The sequence below is a fragment of the Eurytemora carolleeae genome, unplaced genomic scaffold (assembly GCF_000591075.1).
Source record: "Eurytemora carolleeae unplaced genomic scaffold, Eaff_2.0 scaffold1886, whole genome shotgun sequence".
Taxonomy (NCBI): Eukaryota; Metazoa; Arthropoda; class Copepoda; order Calanoida; family Temoridae; genus Eurytemora; species Eurytemora carolleeae.
In genome coordinates this window covers 1-21,073 of record NW_019397773.1, presented here as the reverse complement: position 1 = coordinate 21,073, position 21,073 = coordinate 1, and the positions used below count along the sequence as shown (strand labels likewise).

At 35.3% G+C, this 21,073-nt stretch overlaps 1 protein-coding gene across 1 annotated transcript; it reads right to left on the bottom strand.

The window, feature by feature from the left end:
* Positions 1-11,369: 11,369 nt before the first annotated feature.
* Positions 11,370-18,966, bottom strand: LOC111715855 (uncharacterized). Its single transcript, XM_023491247.1, has 2 exons — positions 18,683-18,966; positions 11,370-12,107 (listed from the first exon to the last, which is right to left on the bottom strand). Exons 1-2 carry the CDS (start codon positions 18,880-18,882, stop codon positions 11,444-11,446), a joined length of 864 nt encoding a protein of 287 aa, XP_023347015.1. The 5' UTR covers positions 18,883-18,966; the 3' UTR covers positions 11,370-11,443.
* Between the last annotated feature and the right edge of the window lie 2,107 nt (positions 18,967-21,073).

Genomic DNA, 21,073 nt, shown 5'->3' with positions numbered 1-21,073 from the left:
TTTTAACCTTAATTAAGAAAGGTATAGAATGTCGTCTTCTGAAAGTTTGAATTATTAAAACAAATTCAAGTTAATACAAATGTATATGGGGGCTCTTTTCCTATTTTCTATTATTTTACAGGTATTAGGCCTTTTCAAGAGCATACAGTGGTCGGCGTTTATATCAATACAATGAAGACAACTTTTCTATTAAAGTTTTGATTTCTGATAAGATTTTTTAAATTACAATTAAAAGGAATTGGAAGGCTGTTAGCTTTCAGCTTCTCTTTGTTTCAGTGTTTATTTTTATCCCTGCCATGTTTGAAAACTTAAATTAAAATCGAAAGTTGTCTTCATTGTATTGATATACACGATGAAGACTGCATTTAATATTCATACGAAATTGAAGGCATTTATTTTTAAATTTATACAATTGCATCCTATTCATGTACATTAATGCATTATACAGAATTGTCACACAGATGTCGACGAAAAACTCTGTAAATATAAGAATCTGAAGGGAGAATTTGGTCTTCTACAGGGTGTCCCAATAAACATGGGAATTCAGTGACGAATTCGATATCGTCTTTTTATATAATTCTTTGATTTAGTATAGTGATACCTACTGAGAAAGCTGTAATCTGTAAGAGTTTCGTCTGCTATGTTCACATTTTGTTTGTTTATGTTTTGACTGCATACGGTTGTACTTAGTAAAACAAGAAAATTACAGTATACAAACAGAGTAAACAATTGTCCGTCTTCACTGTTCATCTTGCGGAGACATTAAAGACACATCTTTACAGTCTTTTACCCTTTTCATAAAATAAACTCTAGCAGACATAATAATATTATTGCTTTTTAAATTAGGTATTACAATGCTAATTCATAACAAAGACGATATCCAATTCGTCACTGAATTCCCATGTTTTTTGGGACACTCTGTACTTTAGCCTTCTACTGTTAAATGATCTTTAAATAATTTACTGAATGACTTGGCACAGAAAGAAACAAGTTTACAGCTGCAGGGATTATATATTTGTGTTAAGGGACTTCCATACAGAACTAGAATTTAACAAATACCTTTTTTTAAATTATGAAACGATTTAAAACTAAATTCGACCGTTCAGATGCAAAAAGATATAATCTTGTCAGCCCCAGAAAGTAAATGTTTGGATTAAGTAAACTTAATGTTCAAATTATTTGATAAGATTCATCTTTAAGCTTGATAGTTATTGATCAGGTTTAAAGGGACTGTATAGTCATATTTTCAACTTTTATCTAATCAAAAACGACAAAGATTTGTTGCTTCTCTATTAAAGTGACTTGCGGATTTATTCGTCAAAGAGCAGGAATAAAATCTACAGAATTCAACACTTTAATGAAATACCACGGTATCTTACCCATTGTTGCACTAATAAAGATTATAAAGAGTACTTTGTAAATCGGGCAATTATTAAAGTCGGGGTCACTAAAAATAACGACTTTAATCCCTTTAATTCTGACCTCGCCTCTTTTTGTTTCCTTTACAGCTAGACTACAGTATGACAGGATCAAGCTGATTCTGGCACTCAACATAACCAAGAATATTATGCGCATTGCTCATCCTAACATATATAGATCGCACTGCTTTACCAAATATAGCCAAGAATATTATGCGCATAATATTCTTGGCTAATTTGGTAAAGCAGTGTGCATATATCTATCTGTTAGAATAAGCAATGCGCAAAATATTCTAGGCTATATTTGGGAAAGCAGTGCGCATATATCTATCTACGTAAGGATGAGCAATGCGCATAATATTCTTGGTTATATTTGGTAAAGCAGTGCGCATACATCTATCTATGTTATGATGAGCAGTGCGCATAATATTCTTGGCTATATTTGATAAAGCAGTGCGCATATATCTATCTATGTTAGGATGAGCAATGCGCATAATATTTTTGGCTATATTTGGTAAAGTAGTGCGATCTATATATGTTAGGATGAGCAATGCGCATAATATTCTAGGCTATATTTGGTAAAGCAGTGCGCATATATCTATGCGCACTGCTTTACCAAATATAGCCAAGAATATTATGCGCATTGCTTATTCTAACATAGATAGATATATGCGCACTGCTTTATCAAATATAGGCAAGAATATTATGCGCATTGCTCATCATAACATAGATAGATATATGCGCACTGATTTACCAAATATAGCCAAGCATATTATGCGCATTGCTTATTCTAACATAGATAGATATATGCACACTGCTTTACCAAATACAGGCAAGAATATTATGCGCATTGCTCATCATAACATAGGTAGATATATGCGCACTGCTTTACCAAATATAGGCAAGAATATTATGCGCATTGCTTTACCTAACAAAGGCAAGAATATTTTGCTTATTGCTCATCCTAATACATAGTACTATGCGCATTGCTTATCCTAGCATAGCCATGAATAATTTGCTTATTGATCAACCTATCTATCTATCTATCTATCTATCTATCTATCTATCTATCTATCTATCTATCTATCTATCTATCTATCTATCTATCTATCTATCTATCTATCTATCTATCTATCTATCTATCTATCTATCTATCTATCTATCTATCTATCTATCTATCTATCTAAGGTTAAGGTATGCAGAGGGTTATTACTCTACACTATATATAATAAATCTGAATCTAAATCAGTTTACGATTTGTTCTGCTTCGTCTAGACTCTCTTCTCTTATACAGTAACAAAAACATTAAGTTCAAATCAGAACCATTCGGTCGGTTCAAGATTGGACCGTAGCTGAGCCAGAAATGATAAAAAAAATTATCATTATCAGCGTAGTGACCTCCAATAAACATAGTTAACGCTAAGATTAAACTGAAAAGATCATATGGTTTAAATACTGCACATATAGGATATTGTGTGATAGAGTTGTTCCCCTCGTTTTCTCTTTGAGACCACCCCTCCTCCCTCCATTCTTCCCTCCCTCGATCATAATAACCCAACCCTCTAATGAACTATAATGAGCTCTGTGAAAGGAATTCATTTTTTTGCTCCGTCTTGTTCTGTAGAACTGCATTAGTGTTAGTCTACAGATTTCAGGGTATAGGTTGGAACACGGAGACTGTATACACGGTGATACAGTCCTGGATACACAGCTTTAAACACAGAGACTATACAGTCCTGGATACACAGGTTGGAACAAGGAGATACAGTTCTGGATACACAGGTTGAAACACAAAGATACAGTGCTGGATACACAGGTTAGAACACGGAGATACAGTGCTGTATACACAGGTTAGAACACGGTGATACAATGCTGGATACACAGGTTAGAACACGGAGATACAGTCCTGGATACACAGGTTAGAACACGGAGATACAGTGCTGGATACACAGGTTAGAACACGGAGATACAGTGCTGGATACACAGGTAAGAACACGGAGATACAGTGCTGTATACACAGGTTAGAACACAGAGATACAGTGCTGGATACACAGGTTAGAGCACGAAGATACAGTGCTGTATACGCAGGTTAGAACACGGAGATACAGTGCTGGATATCAGGTTAGAACACGGAGATACAGTGCTGTATACACAGGTTAGAACACGGAGATACAGTGCTGTATACACAGGTTAGAACACTGAGTTACAGTGCTGGATACACAGGTTGGAACATGAAGATACAGTACTTGGTACCAAAGTGAATAAATACTAAAGTGGAACAGACTAAGGAAACGACGACAGGTTGGGCCATAAGGTTTTATTTGGTTTGGAAATAATTTCATGAAAAGATTTCGTTTGGAAAGTAAAGACTAGAAAAAATAGACTAAAGACCCATGTAAATGTCGTCTTCAGATAGAACTTCGAAATTTTCACGATTTAAAAATCAAAATTTTTTGTACGTTTCTATGTAGTTTATATGTAAATACTATTTAGTCACTTAATTAATTCATTGATTTTGCCTGGCACTTCTAATTCTATAAGAATTTATCTTTAAAACTGCTTAGTTTTGTTCTTTCAAATATAAATACTTGGGACATAAAATGTCGTCATCCAACAATGAGTTTGGACCACTTTAGTATTTAATCTCTTTGACTTGGTACACAGGTTGGAACACTGAGTTACAGTGCTGGATACACAGGTTAGAACACGGAGATACAGTGATGGATACACAGTTTAGAACACGGAGATACAGTGCTGGATATACAGGTTAGAACACGGTGATAAGTGTTGGATAAATAGGTTATAACACGGAGATACAGTGATGTATACACAAGTTGGAACACGGTGATACAGTGCTGTATACACAGTTTAGAACACGGAGATACAGTGCTGTATACACAGGTTAGAACACGGAGATACAGTGCTGGATACACAGGTTAGAGCACGAAGATACAGTGCTGTATACACAGGTTAGAACACGGAGATACAATGCTGTATACACAGGTTAGAACACGGAGATACAGTGCTGTATACACAGGTTAGAACACGGAGATACAGTGCTGGATACACAGGTTAGAGCACGAAGATACAGTGCTGTATACACAGGTTAGAACACGGAGATACAATGCTGTATACACAGGTTAGAACACGGAGATACAGTGCTGTATACACAGGTTAGAACACGGAGATACAGTGCTGGATACACAGGTTAGACCACGGAGATACAGTGCTGGATAATTAGGTTGGAATACGAAGATAAGTGCTAGATACACAGGTTGGAACATGAAGATACAATACTTGGTACACAGGTTGGAACACTGAGTTACAGTGCTGGATACACAGGTTGGAACATGAAGATACAGTACTTGGTACACAGGTTGGAACACTGAGTTACAGTGCTGGATACACAGGTTGGAACACGATGATACAGTACTTGGTACACAGGTTGGAACACTGAGTTACAGTGCTGGATACACAGGTTGGAACATGAAGATACAGTACTTGGTACACAGGTTGGAACACTGAGTTACAGTGCTGGATACACAGGTTGGAACACGATGATACAGTACTTGGTACACAGGTTGGAACACGGTGATACAGTACTGGATACACAGATTAGAACACGGAGTTACAGTGCTGGATAATTAGGTTTGAACAACACCCGGAGATACAGTGCCGGATAATTAGGTTGGAATACGGAGATACAGTGCTGAATACACAGATTGGAACATGAAGATACAGTACTTGGTACACAGGTTGGAACACTGAGTTACAGTGCTGGATAATTAGGTTTAAACACAGGATACAGTTGCAGTACTGTATGCACAGGTTGTAACACGGACACACAGTGCTTGATTTAGTAGACTTTACAGTTTGTAATATCAAAGATCTAACACACCTGAGCTGTAAACTTTAGAATGGGAAATCCTTAACCCTGATCGGTTAATCTGAATATCCACTGTGGAAACTTTTTATTTTATTTTTAATCCGCTCTTGTTGGATATCACATTTCCCACTACAAGTGATAAAGATATGTTTTATTACAAATACAGATGCGATGCTATATCGAATGGACTAATATCCGATTGAACTATTAAATCAGTTGTTAACAAGCCGGCTTTTGGAGCATTTAAACAAATATAAATTTAATTATGTTAATATGAACTTACTGAAAAACATATTTTATCACATTTGAGCACTATATATATATATATATATTCCTTTTGAATGCTAGTCTTAATAAACATTAATACAAAACTTACGTTCGTTAAATCGATCATTAGTCCAATGATACGGGAAAAATAAAAACCGGGTTTTCAAAAGTGCGCATTTCTAATCTATAGAATGAATCAAAAGACAAAACTAGGTTTGCGATTAGCAAAAAAAGAGGATCAAGCAATTCAGGCGCGCAACTAAACATTCAGCAAGGTAGGGGGGGCAAATTGAAAATATTTCGCCCCCTTCCCAAACATTTCTATGGGGAAAATATGTGTATTATACTCAACCATGGAAAAACTAACTTACAAATTCAGAATATTTTTGGGGCACATTTTTATATTTGGGGGCATTCTTTTCAGTTTGGGGCAAATTTGTGTGGGAAAACCCATTAGTTTATATTTCCCGGGCAAATTATGCTTTTTGTGGGATTTTTTCAGTTGGGGGAATCTTAAAACTTTGTTTTGAGGGCAAATTTTATTTTGGGGGCCGGGCTTTTTCCAGTTTAGGCAATTTTGTGAATGGGAAATTTTTAATCTTTATTCTGGGGTCAATTTTTTTATTTTAGTGCATTTCAAAATATATGAAGGGGCTTTTTTAATTTAAGAGTTATTTTTTTTTTGTGCGCAAAACTTTTTAATTTTGGAGTATTATCTTTAAAAAAAGTAGGGGCATTTTTTTAAGAAAAAATGTAGGTGCAGTGCAAATTAAAAAAAATTTGCTGGCATTCTAAAAACTAAGGGTTACAAATGTTGAACAAAGAGGCAAATTAAAGTCTGGTCGGGGGCAAAAATCTGAACTTATATTGAATAATGTTACAGTAAATTTAATTTGCTTTAAGAATGAGGGTAGATTTAAAAAAAAAACTGTGGGGCATATTGTTATAAAATTTTTGAGAAAATTAGCTATTTTTGGACCTTCTTTCCCCCATTAGTTGCACGCCTTTTAAGAATTGTTCTCGATATATCCACCCTTCTAATGTTTTCAGCTTGTTTCCTGCATTCCTGTTCGTATTACTGCATCTCTGATTGAAAAGATATCAGGGTCGGAAAATTTTAGTGTAAGACGAGTAATTAGTTCCTTTATATTTCCATTTTAAAGTTCAATGGACGATCAAGTCTTGTTGGTTGTGCTAATCTCCAACCCAAGACTGCGCTCATAGAAAGCAGAAAGGTAATCATGTAAAACTAAATATGCACGCAATCATCCATAATCTTGCGCGCATAGTAAACTAGGTTCCCACAATCACGCGCGCTTTAAATAGTTTGGCAGGACGGAGAAATAGAAAATGCATCATTCATATATCTTGGCATTTTAATCACTGAAAGCGTGAAAACTAGTGATTTAGGGATCTATGCCTAGCTACACATCTAGGCTGTTTTCATCTTATTCAAATACACATCTAGACAGTATTAATCTTATTCAAATACACATCTAGACTGTTTTCATCTTATTAAAATACACATCTAGACTGTATTCATCTTATTCAAATACACATCTAGACTGTATTCATCTTATTAAAATACACATCTAGACTGTATTCATCTTATTCAAATACACATCTAGACTGTATTCGTCTGTATAATTTGTAAGCGTAATTTCAATTGACCGTATATCAAAATAGTGACACCACGTCCAATTCACAACATTACCCTTTAAACCTTTATCTGAGGAAAAATACGGAAGATATCCATTTTTATTATGACAGAGGATTAAAGGGCACCGTTATAAATTTAAGTTCCTTTAAAACATATTTTCATCATTATACGGTATTTTTAGAAATTACTTGGCTCAGTATCTTAAAAACAAATTATCCTACGGCAATGTAAATAACCTTACTATACATCCATATCTACATGAAACAAACATACATTAGTTACATACTGTTTCCTCTTCTTCCTCTCATTAACCTTCCTAAAATACATTCTTACTAGAGGTTGGCATCGTTCCAGGTTTATCTAAGGTTCCGCGGAATATTAGATGTTAATCTTATCTCAAAATTGTATCATCTATAAATTTGCGTCCATTATGGATTTTACTTTCAATTGTTGCTCTCTTATTGATTTTTTACCCGTTGATTCGAAAAATCGTGGTGCCCCTGCCATTGTGAATCTGTTTTATTCAACTCTATAAATGGAGGATCACTTAAAATTACGTCTAAAGTTCTTTAAGCGATCCTTTAAATTTTTCATAATTTCAAGATAGAGTATAATATCGTCTAATTCCTGAAAATGTGGCGCTTGATTTTAACAGTTAGGGCCGCAACCTAAATTGCCTCGTAAGTACCCATGGGGCTAGGGGTGAATCAAATAATATAATTTTCATAAATTTCCGGAAATTTAAGCTACTGAACCAGGCATAAAAAATTATTAATCTTATTCTATTGACAACTCCAACACTTCCACACTTCCACAGTTCAACAGTTACACACTTCCATACTTCCACACTCCCATACTTCCACAGTTCCATACTTCCACAGTTCCATACTTCCACACTTCCACACTTCCACACTTCCACACTTCAACACTGCCACACTTCAACACTTCAACACTTCAACATTTGAACACTTCCACACTTCCACACTTCCACACTTCCACACTTCCACACTTCAACACTTCCACACTTCCGCACTTCCACACTTCCAAACTTCCACACTTCCACACTTCCACACTTAACTCCTAATAATTAATAAATGAAAAAATGTCTGCTATTACAAATATCAAAGAATACAAATATGCATTTAAGAATCTTTCATATCGCTCTTGAATGTCCTTGGATTGTTGTGGTGAGGTGTCTTGATATGTATGTGTTGCTATATTAATTTTAAAGAGAAAAAAATGGTTCCATTAATCTATGTTTCGTTACAACCCGAATACAGCTGATTAGTACATGAATATTTAAAAATATGTCTGCAATGCATAAACTGGTTTTATGGCTCGGCTCGGATTTGACAAGATGATACTCTATCAATTTCAAAATTGTCAAATTATTTTTGTCTGGTTGGAGGGAGCATGATAATAAGAATGTTATTGTCTGTAATTACAACTTGTAACTGTAAAAACTCAAAAATATAACCCAAGAACAACCCAACCTTTAAAGCGTAAACAACAGTTCACACAACTTCTAATCTATTTGATAAATAGCTTAGCTTATAAACAGAGCGTCCAATATCATATAAATTTCTTAGCTTATAAACAGAGCGTCCAATATCATATAAATTTCTTAGCTTATACACAGAGCGTCCAATATCATATAAATTTCTTAGCTTATAAACAGAGCGTCCAATATCATATAAATTTCTTAGCTTATAAACAGAGCGTCCAATATCATATAAATTTCTTAGCTTATAAACAGAGCGTCCAATATCATATAAGATTATCTCCGAGCTGTATAATGCCAAAATACGCACTAATACTCGAAAATCCTAGTATTTTCTACATGAAACATTAATATACAATATTTTTGAAATGATTCGTTCTTTTTAGATTTTCTGATAAGTCCCGGAAATCGCAATTTAAAGCTATAACACGATCCAATGCGATATGGGACACCCTGTATATGTATTTGTATGTATATTTATACATTTATAATATATGTTTGCTTTAGCTGGCCAAACGGCTGGACCGAATTGGATGAAATTTCTTGATGGAACCCTAACAAGATCCTATTTGTGTGTGTGTGTAGAGTAATATTCATATATGACAACTATTAATTAATAATCAATCTCTTTTTGTCCTGCTGTGTTCAGAATCAGAACACATTTACTTTCTACATTTTTAATCTTCTTCTCTCTCCTTCTTTTTTCTTCTTTCTCACCCTATTTTCCTTCTTTCTCTCCCTTTTTTCTTCTTTATTTCCCTTTTTTCTTCTTTCCCTCTCTTTTTTCTTATTTCTCTCCCTTTTTCTTCTTTCTCTCCCTTTTTTCTTATTTCTCTCCCTTTTCTTCTTCTTTATCTCCCTTTTTTCTTATTTCTCTCTCACTTTCTTCTTATTTCTCTCCCTTTTCTTCTTCTTTATCTCCCTTTTTTCTTCTTTCTCTCCCTTTTTCTTCATTATCTCCCTTTTTTCTTCTTTCCCTCTCTTTTTTCTTATTTCTCTCCCTTTTTTCTTCTTTATCTCCCTTTTTTCTTATTTCTATTCTTTTTCTTATTTCTCTCCTTTTTTTCTTCTTTCCCTCCCTTTTTTCTTATTTCTATTCTTTTTCTTCTTTATCTCCATTTTTTCTTCTTTCCCTCCCTTTTTTCTTCTTTCCCTCTCTTTTTTCTTATTTCTCTCCCTTTTTTCTTCTTTATCTCCTTTTTTCTTATTTCTCTCCCTATTTTCTCATTATTCTGGTTTCTCATTATTCACAATTATTATTGAAAAGACGACAATTGAAGAATTTGAAGAAATCTGCGAATAAATTCAAAGAAATAAGAAATCCAATATGATAATTAAAACGAAATAATCGATTTTAGCATTGATTTATTGACAAATTTCTTTTGAGAAATATGTTCCTAACCATCTAATCTGATTACTGTAAAATTTTAACTTTATTTTTCGTTGTCGTTATTTAATAATTTAAAAAACTAATTCTGAAAATGTATCCACCCCCAAAGTATGAGTTTTGAACGTCGAATTCGCGCTCAAACTCAGGATTTACAGATCTTTTAAAAGTTTTATTATGTCTCAAATAAATCCCTTTAAAAACAAAATCTTTACTTTTGCTTCTTACTCTTTCGTTAAATCCTTATTTCTTTTTCTTTGACTTAGCTTTTATGCTAACATCTGATGCTAACTACTCATACCTTTTTCCTTTTTAACTCTTCTTTTTCGCAACAACAAAAATTGTATGCAATTTTCAGGGTACAATACTTCCAAAACTAATATTGGCCCATTTCTAACATTGATCGTTAGAAATTGGCAAAAATTTAAAGACTGGGTTTTTAGGATCCCGGCCCATATCAAGAGTAAAAGTAAACAATATAAAGTATAACCAACATTTTAGTAAGAATGACGAGGACAACCATTCCCAATTTAAAACTATTTTATGAAATCAAAATTTTAAAAGGAGTTCTTTTTATATTAAAACTCTTGACCGTTTACAAAACATTGCCAGGTTTTCCATTTTAGAACATATTAAATATTATTTCTAAAATATTAGTTTCCCCATTTTATTTTTTAGATTGAGAATAAAGTTGACTTAATTTTCCGCATTTTAATAATGATTCTAAAATTATAAAATAACAGAATGATTTTATTTCTATTTTACCTTATCAAAAAATCTTGTTTTGTTACGCAAGTGCATAAATGCTTGAAAATCGACATTGATATGAAACGCGACATGAGCTGAAAGACGGAATTTGTTTCAAAATAGGATATCTTCGAAAATGAAATCAAGTATCATCATAAACTAATTCTCACACCTTATTATTAGTTAAAATTGACATTTTTTGTTTCAATGTACAGTTTTAGCCATTTTTGTTTAAATATATGGTGCAGTTTTGTTCAACTCGGCTTGGATTTAAAGATATATTACGCTTGGAAAACAACAACAACACTCAGTGTTAGAAATGGGCCAAGTGTTAGTTTTGGAACTGATTTCCCCTGAATTTAAACTACACCACCGATATATGTAAATTAATCTTTATAATAATTATAATTTCACAAAAATTCGAGAAAAAGATCTAACAAATGTGATTGCACCAAACTTGAGACAAAACATTGAATGAAATAATCTAATAAACTGCATTTTATATAAATATATTTATTTAACTTTGGTACAGGGTGATTCTTAAATAATTATAATTGAAAGGATATATTTGTATAAACTACTGATATCTAACTATACTAGTTTGTGAGCAAGGAATATACTTTGCAACCTGTTTAGCTGTTATCACTCCATAAACAACACTCGATTTTATTCTATCCTCCTTCTGTTCTCTTTCATCGTTCTTTTTAACGATGTTTTCGTTTTTGATCACACTATCTTCGTCATTTTTAACGTTATCTTCGTCTGATATAATTTTACTTTCGTTTTTCATCCTTAATTCTTCATTTTTTTTCTCTATGTCCTTCTCTTGATTGTTAAATGAAAAATTATTTCCGTGTCTCCGTGAAAGGACGGAAATAAAAGGTTTTTCTGATATCTCCTGGTAGATGGGTTCTCCTGATAATATCTCCGAACCCTCAATCCTTCTGAAAATATTTGAAGTGTAGTCCTGGTTCGGTTCTCCAGACGAACTCCAGGTGGGGTGAGGTAACAGTCTGGCTCCGGGTATAGTGGTAGAGTAAGGAAGGTTGGGTACTGTATAAACAGGGGGAGGAGTAGGTAGTCCCGCCCAGCAAACAGGGTTATTTATGCAACCCTGGTTAGAGATAGAGAAGACACCATCTGCCAGCTGATGATTGGAAGCCTGCCCCCCTCCTACCCTGCAGGGGTGCAGGGGGGACTCTGCATGTTTACATCCTGTTCGTCTCCAAAGTCTGGTGAGCCTGCAAAATATCATTATTAGTCAAAACAAGGTTAGCTGGAGATGACACAGGAGGAATAAATTAAACACACTCTCCCCCTCTTCCCATCTTCATATCTCCCCCCCCCCTCCTCCCCATCCCCATTTTCATAACCCCCCCCCTATCTCTCTCCCCACCCCCACAATATCCCATCATTAGAAAAGAAAAGACAAACCACACTCTCTACAAACCTCTATTCCTATATACCCTTCTATTCTACGACTACGCCCTTAAGTCCTTAAACTTGACACCCCCCTGCCCCCCCCTCTCTACCCCATCCCCCCCCCTTGGCACCTGCATCCAGGCCTATTCCTTTATACATAGATTGCACTCCTACATTATACATTATACAAGCCAGCCCTCCCTGGTTCATATCTGCCAAACCAAATATAATTTTATTTTGAAATTGAAGGAACTGTTGAAAAAGATTTGAGTAAATCTGCAAACGCTGATTTTCAAGAGAAACACAGATATAATTAAACATTGAATTATTTCTTTCAAATCTTATAATTTCTTAAAGTTTAAAGGGGTACTGTTGCAAAACATAATTATAACACTGTGGAATTACTTAAATGTAAGTTGACAATCCCTTAGAGTAAACATTTATCTATCTATCTATATACAGTACTCACTGATACAGCCATTAGTCACATTTAGTCAGGTTGGGTAATTACTTAACCTAGAGCATGAGACTCTACTCTGTATTACATAAATACAATTTCAGGTCTGGAAATTACAGAATATTCATGGGGCAGATAATATATATCATTCACTTGGTAGAAAATACAGGATAGGATACAACAGATTGAATATCATAGGATAGAACAGATTGCATATACAGGATAGGATAGAACAGGTAGAATATACAGGAAAGGATAGAACAGATTGAATATCTAGGATAGGATAGAACAGATTAAATATCCAGGATGGGATAGAACAGATTGAATATACAGGATAGTATAGAACAGGTTGAATATCTAGGATAGGATAGAAAACAGGTTGAGTATCCAGGATGAATAGAACAGGTTGAATATCCAGGACAGGATAGAACTGTTTGGATACCTAGGATAGGATAGAACAGGTTGAATATCCAGGATGGGATAGAACAGGTTAAATATCCAGGATAGAATAGAACAGGTTGAATATCTAGGATAGGATAGAAAACAGGTTGAGTATCCAGGATGAATAGAACAGGTTGAATATCCAGGATAGGATAGAACAGGTTAAATATCCAAATATCCAGGATAGGATAGAACAGCTTAAACATATCTAGTCTAGTTTGGAACAGATTGAATATCTAGGACAGGATAGAACAGTTTGTATACCTAGGATAGGATAGAACAGGTTGAATATCCAGGATAGAATGAATATCCAGGATCAGTTTGAACAATGAACAGGTTGAAACTACGATGTTTACATGGATTCTACGGTTATTCATTCATTGTCCCCTAATCCATTATATTGCTGCATTCAAACAACAATGTCAGGGGGCAAGGGGGCGCTCCACAGGAGGTAGGGTTAATGTTAGGATTGTGCAGGGGGAGGTGAGGGAGGAATATTGAGAAGATGGAGGGTTAATGAAGAAGGGAGCTGAATTAGAGAGATTGAAGGAAACCCATTGCATTAGAGATTTTTGCTGAGATAGTTCGTTGGTGGGTTTTGTTCCATGGTTTAACACAGATATTTTCTTTATAATTGAAGGTATTGTAGTGTGCAAGAGATCTAGCATAATTGAAACCAAACCTGCCATTGTGTATTCAGATTGAAATCTTTTTATCAAAAGGAACAATCTTCTTCCAGCATTCCGTGCTCAATTCAATCAAATATAAATCTTTCAAGTTTATGCGTCTCACCCCTAGTTTTCCAACCCACCTCCTCTCCTTAATCTCTAATCTTGTTCAGATATCAAGGTTTGCAACGGATACATAGATAGATAGAGAAAGGACGGATGAGAAGATGAAGTGTGTACAAATGAAAGGAGAAAAGGTTGCTTAGAAAGGATGAGAAAACGCCCTGAGGGCGGCTGAACCCTATTTCTCAAACAATATTTAATTTGGCATTTCCTTGACCAAAGAAATGCTTGATTGTTGACAGGACGAGCAATTAATGCAGTACTCATCCTAGAGGTGATTAGATCAAGGCTAGAACCTGGATATAGGAAATATAAATCTTATATTGGTTTGCAAAGGAGCAAGATAGGATACAGGATATAGGAGCTAGATAGGATACAGGAGCCAGATAGGATACATGATATAGGAGCTAGATAGGATACAGGAGCCAGATAGGATACATGATATAGGAGCTAGATAGGATACAGGAGCTAGATAGGATACAGTATCTAGATAGGATACAGGAGCTAGATAGGATATAGGCTATAGGAGCTAGATAGGATACATGATATAGGAGCTAGATAGGATACAGGAGCTAGATAGGATACAGAAGCTAGATAGGATACAGGAGCTAGATAGGATACAGGAGATAGATAGGATACAGGAGTTAGATATGATACAGGAGCTAGAAAGGATACAGGAGATAGATAGGGTACAGGAGCTAGGTAGGATATAGGATCTATGTAGAATAAAGAAGCTAGGTAGGATACATGGGCTAGGTAGGGTGTAGGAGCTATGTAGGATACAAAAGCTGGGTAGGATACAGAACTAAATAGGATACTGGAGTTAGGTAGGATACAGGAGCTAGGTGGACATCGGAGCTATCTAGGATACAGAAGCTGGGTAGGATACAGAATTAGATAGGATATAGGACGTAGCTTAGGTAGGATACAGGAGCTAGGTAGGATACAGTAGCTATAGGAAGGATAAGGTAGAGCAGAGAATGATCACCTTTTATTATTCCTTAAACCTCAATATTACAACACATTACTCACATAACCTCACATTAAATGTGGTTTAACTCAATGAATTTTCTCAAGTTGTAAAAGCTTTCTACCCTACCTAAATTCCATACCCCCCCTAGGCCCCCTTCCCCCCAAAACGCTATCAAACGATTCTCTTGACAAGATTACGTCCTTTGAACTGTTTAAATCAAGAGTTCTCACGTATATACCTCCAGGAGTTAAGGGAAACAAATCTCCGTGAAATGAATTGTAGATTTTCTCAAGAATGATTTCGATTTTGTTTTGTCAGACTGAGAACCAAGTGTGAGCAGAGGGTTTTATAAACTACATGATTTTACATAGTTCTTTTATCCTCCCCCCCCCCCCCTCCCTCTTCAATCCCCCTTCCATAAAAATTTCCCCCCCCCCCACTTCTCAGTTTTCCTGGCATATTTCAAAGTAGTTAAATTGAGTTCACATGTTTCTTTATTTGAAAACAAATCTATTAGACCCATTAAATCATAAACATGCAACGCAGATAGATAGATATACGATGGATAGATAGATAGATAGATAGATAGATAGATAGATAGATAGATAATAAGGTAGGTTGAAGGAAGGATGAAGAGAAAGGAATGTATAATAAAGTTATTTAGTTTGATGCCTAAGAGCTATCTCAAGGTGGGGGGGCTCACCATATTATAGACAGGTCGGGTCGGAAGGGGGGGGGGTTGAGATTAAAAAGATTGGGGGATTGGACGCGCTTTATATTCGGTTCAAACCATAACTGTCAGTTTAGAATTGTTTTCTTAGATTCCTTGGGACATCTTAATCAAAGAAATAGATTCTACAAATACCAGGTTAAATTCGTATTGGCTCCGGTAATACGTTTAGAATACCAAGTTATATTCGTATTGACTCCGGTATAGGTCTAGAATACCAGGTTAGATTCGAATTTAATCCGTTATAGGTCTAAAATACTAGGTTAGATTCGTATTTACTCCGATATATGTCTAGAATACTTAGATTCGTATTTACTCCGATATATGTCTAGAATACTAGGTAAGATTCGTATTTAATCCGGTATAGGTCCAGAATACCAGGTTAGATTCGTATTTACTCCGGTATAGGTCTAGAATACCAGGTTAGATTCGTATTTAATCCGGTATAGCTCTAGAATACTAGGTTAGATTCGTATTTACTCCGGTATAGGTCTAGAATACCAGGCTAGATTCGTATTTACTTCGGTATAGGTCTAGAACACGACAATCCTAAAGTAATATTGGGGGTTAGTAAGACCACCATGAAAAAAAGAAATGTAGAATCAGAAACACTAGGAACCAGGAAATGAGACTAGGGACCAGGAACAGGAATCAGAAGCAAGAGACTAGGACCCAAGGAACCAGGAACCAGTGGTCAGGAATGAATTAAAAGAAATCAGGGACCAGAAACTTGAAACCAGAAACCAGAAACTAGGAAAAGGGACCAAGAACTTGGAAACAGGGACCAAAAACCCGGAAACAGGGAACAAAAACCCGGAAACAGGGACCAAGAACCTGGAAACAGGAACCAAGAACCAGGAAACAGGAACCAGAAACCAGGAACTAGAAATCCCGAAATAAGCAGGACCCAAGAAACAATGAAACAAGGAACCATGAAACAAGGAACCATGAAGGAAGATTAGAACCAGGAACTCGTAACAATTAGAACCAGAAAGAGGGTGTAGGTGCAAGCTGTAGTTTATGAGGTTACTAAAAGGAATATTTATTTCTAAACTTTTTAGTTTTCAAGACAGAATAATTACAAATTAAACTGTAAACTGTACACATTAAACTATACTAACAAGAGATTGGGTTAGATTGTAAAATGATTTCTATTTAACTTTATGATTTTCCCATGGAAAGTAAGATATTTCTCAAACAGATAAAAACCTGATTATTCAAGCGGAAGTAAACGTAAGCAAACAAACACTATTTAGCAGGAGGAGGGTCAAGATTAGAGGGTAAAGAGTTGAGATTGGAGAGTGGAGGATGGGAGTAATAGGGTAAAGTTGAAGATTGGAGGGTGGAGGTTTGAGGAAGGAGATTGGAGTTTGTGGGTTGCAGGATATAGGGTCGAGGGTAGAGGATAAAGGTTAGAGGGAAGAGGAGGGAAGATGGAAGATGGATAATGGAGAATGAAGCGTGGAAGGCGGAGGGCGGAGAATTGAAGGTGGAGGTCGGAGGGTGGGGATGGAGGGTGGAGAATGGAGGATTGAGGGTGGAGGGATGATAATGGAGGATGGAAAACGAATGGTGGAGAATGGAGAGTGGAGGGTGGAGAATGGAGGGTTGAGAGGAGAGTGGAGTGTGGAGACAGGAGTAGGTTTAGAGGAACTACACAATGTATCAATTTCAAGCCATAATTTTACTGAATGTTAATATGTAACTAACTGTCAGGGTTTGAAGGATATAGATTTCATATGTTCAGCTGTATATTATTTAGATGTCAGAGTTGATTGGAAAAATATCATAAATGCAAAATTACACTGCAATCACCAGACGGAGAAAAGAAAGAGAAATAATTATTCCGACCGAAGCCGAAATTATTTTTTTTTTACTGCATTTGCAGCTAGGATTGGATCTACCAAGATTGGAACCACTAGGATTGGATCCACTAGGATTGGATCCACTTATATTGGATCCATTAGGATTAGATCCTGTAGGATTGGATCCACTAGGATTGGATCAACTAGGATTGGAACCACTAGGATTGGATCCACTAGGATTGGATCCACTAGGATTGGATCCACTAGGATTGGAAATACTAGGATTGGATCTACTAAGAGTGGATCCACCAGGATTGGATCCACTAGGATTGGATCAACTAGGATTGGATCCACCAGGATTGTATCCACTAGGATTGGATCCACCAGGATTGTATCCAACATGATTGTATCTACTAGGATTGGATCCAATAGGATTGGATCCTATAGGATTGGATTCACTAGGAATGGATCCACTAGTATTGAATCCACTAGGATTGGATTCTGTAGGATTGGATCCAATAGGGTTCTGTCTACTAGGATTAGATCAACTAGGATTGGATCAACTAAGATTGGATCCATTAGGATTTAATCCACCAGGATTGGATCCACTAGGATTAGATCTACTAGGATCTGATCTACTATGAGTGGATCCACTAGGATTGGATTCACCAGGATTACATACATACAACCTGATTGCATACACTAAGATTGCATGTACGGAGCTATGGATTCCTAATATGGGTTTATAGATTTTACTCTCTCATTCAACCTTACATGGCAAAGATACAGGTTGGATATGTATCTTGTATCTTGTAGTATTTATTTATATAATATATTGTATAGATATATTGATTGAAATATAAGGAGAGTAAGAATTGTTCTACTTAATCTAATAAATAGTTATAAAAACTAGGCTAGAAACTTTCAAACTTAAAACATTGTTGTTTTTTTGGTGTTTTATATTTTGCATTAAAGGCGAGTGAAACGGATTCGTAAAATAAATAATTCAAGGGTTTCAAAATATGGGGATACGATATAATGTTTAATAACTAAACAAAGTTTGTAGAGAAAAGAATCCTTTTCTACGTTCCCTTCTCCTTAACTCCCTTAATCCTAACATAGATTTGTCATCACTTGCTTGAATTACAATACCCGCGGTTTACTAAAACTAACGATTTAGAAAAATTAAAAGCTTACATTATTGCAAAGAAGACGAGAAGAATGGCAAGAAGACCAAGGATGAAGATTATTGCTGTTAGAAGAGTTTCCAATTTAACAAGGGATTCAGGTTCAAGCAACATCACGGTTTTCTCCGGGTCCCTGGTTAAACTGGAGAATTGTAACTGAGATTCTGTCAGGAGCGGATAGTTCTCCGGGGTATATCTGAGTATATCCATATTTATTAGCCCTGTTCTCCAGGTGGGAAGGTTACGACTGATGAAGTTGTATTGGTACGAGACCACCCTTGAGTCACTGAGCGGTTTAAGCTCCGGGGCACGGCTGATCATACACTCGAACGGATAGAGTCCGGCGGTTTCTGGAGAAATCATTTTGTCGGACAATTGTTTGTTGAGATCTGATATCTAGGACGAAAAGACCTCCATCATCCATTATGTGTGAATAAATTTTTATAATAATATTTTATTGAATAGACAGATCCGAAAACGGAATACTGATTTCGAAAACCAATTTCAAAACACAAAAGATAGAAGACAGAAGACAGAGGACAGAAGACAGAAGACAGAAGACAGAAGACAGAAGACAGAAGACAGAAGACAGAAGACAGAAGACAGAAGACAGAAGACAGAAGACAGAAGACATAGGAGTCAGAAGACAGAAGACAGAAGACAGAAGACAGAAGACAGAAGACAGAAGACGGAAGACAGAAGACAGAAGACAGAAGACAGAAGACAGAAGACAGAAGACAGAAGACAGAAGACAGAAAACAGAAGACACCAATAAATTCTAAATCTTAAAAAACAGATTTTTTTAATTTCTAAAAAAGGATTGCGAATGAGAATTGTACAAAATTACACAAATTGAAATACCCTGAAGTTTAAGGATTGTTAAATAAAGATGACTTGAAGGTTGGGATTTATGGTCACTGAGCAAGGGGTTCGCTCCGTGACTAAGGAAGTGCAGGAAACCAGGAGATAGATAGATATAATCTGATTTATATCCTGCAGGACGGATATTCATTCATTAATAAGAGACTTTAATAATTTTCTTATCCAACAAGTTTTGATCCGAAATCCTCAGAATTGAGAAGAGTAATTATCGTCTTCGTTCTTTCTTTTAGTTGAAAGCTCAGAATATATATTCTGAGGTTGAAAGGAATTGAGTCTATGCCACTGATCTTTTATTCCCTATATCTTTGCAACCCAATGCTGTAATCCTAAGATATTTCAAACTTTACCAAAGGTTTATACCAGCAGGTTGCAAAGTTAAAAAAATTTTGAATTTGTGGCAAAGATTCAATTCCTTTTTTGCGAAGGGGTCGTATTTTTAACTGTCTATTGTTAATTTTTCTGATTATACCATGATATCTACTATATTTAGTTCAAATAAAAAGGATCTTTTCAGGCTTGCCACAAATGCAAATTTTTTAATTCCTATCTCTTTGCAAGCAAACGTATGGTGCAAACATTTTATATTTTAAACATTGACTCTCTAATTTAGAAGAATTCATAGTTTTAAATAATTAAGGTTAACAACAGATGAGGTTGCAAAGATACAAGGATTAGGAAATTAGAGTATGAAGAAAGTGATCACTTCATTTAAAGAGCGAAAGAGAGAAATTATGATTAAATTTAATACAATTTAATTCAAAGGTATCAAATGTCTAAATTAAGATTTAACTATTTTTAAATTGCAATAATAAATAGAAATTCTAAATCACATAATACATGATTTACTTGATAGAAACACTAAATAAAAGATAATAAATCATAATTCTTGTTTTATAATATATATTTTTATATTTATGCATATTTAGTTTACATATATGGTTATTATGTACTAATACTATACTGTATAAATATTAGAAATTATTTTTAATCAGACTGTTATTGTTATTGTAAGACCCCCTTCGCTCAGAGAGTGCCATCAATGATTATCTATATGATTGTTCTAAAATTTTATCATCCTTTTCCTATATTTGTGGCCAAGGATAATTCCACGATATTAGAATTTGTATTTTCAATTTCAAATCGTCTTTATCTTTAGTCAGATATATCTTTATCTTGGGCCACAGATATCTTTATCTTGGGTCAGAGATATCATTATCTTCGGCCAGAGATATCTTTATCTTGGGCCAGAGATATCTTTATCTTGAGCCTGAGATATCTTTATCTTGGGTCAGAGATATCTTTATCTTCGGCCAGAGATATCATTATCTTCGGCCAGAGATATCTTTATCTTGGGTCAGAGATATCTTTATCTTCGGCCTGAGATATCTTTATCTTCGGCCAGAGATATCTTTATCTTCGGCTAGAGATATCATTATCTTCGGCCAGAGATATCTTTATCTTGAGCCTGAGATATCTTTATCTTGGGCCAGAGATATCTTTATCTTCGGCCAGAGATATC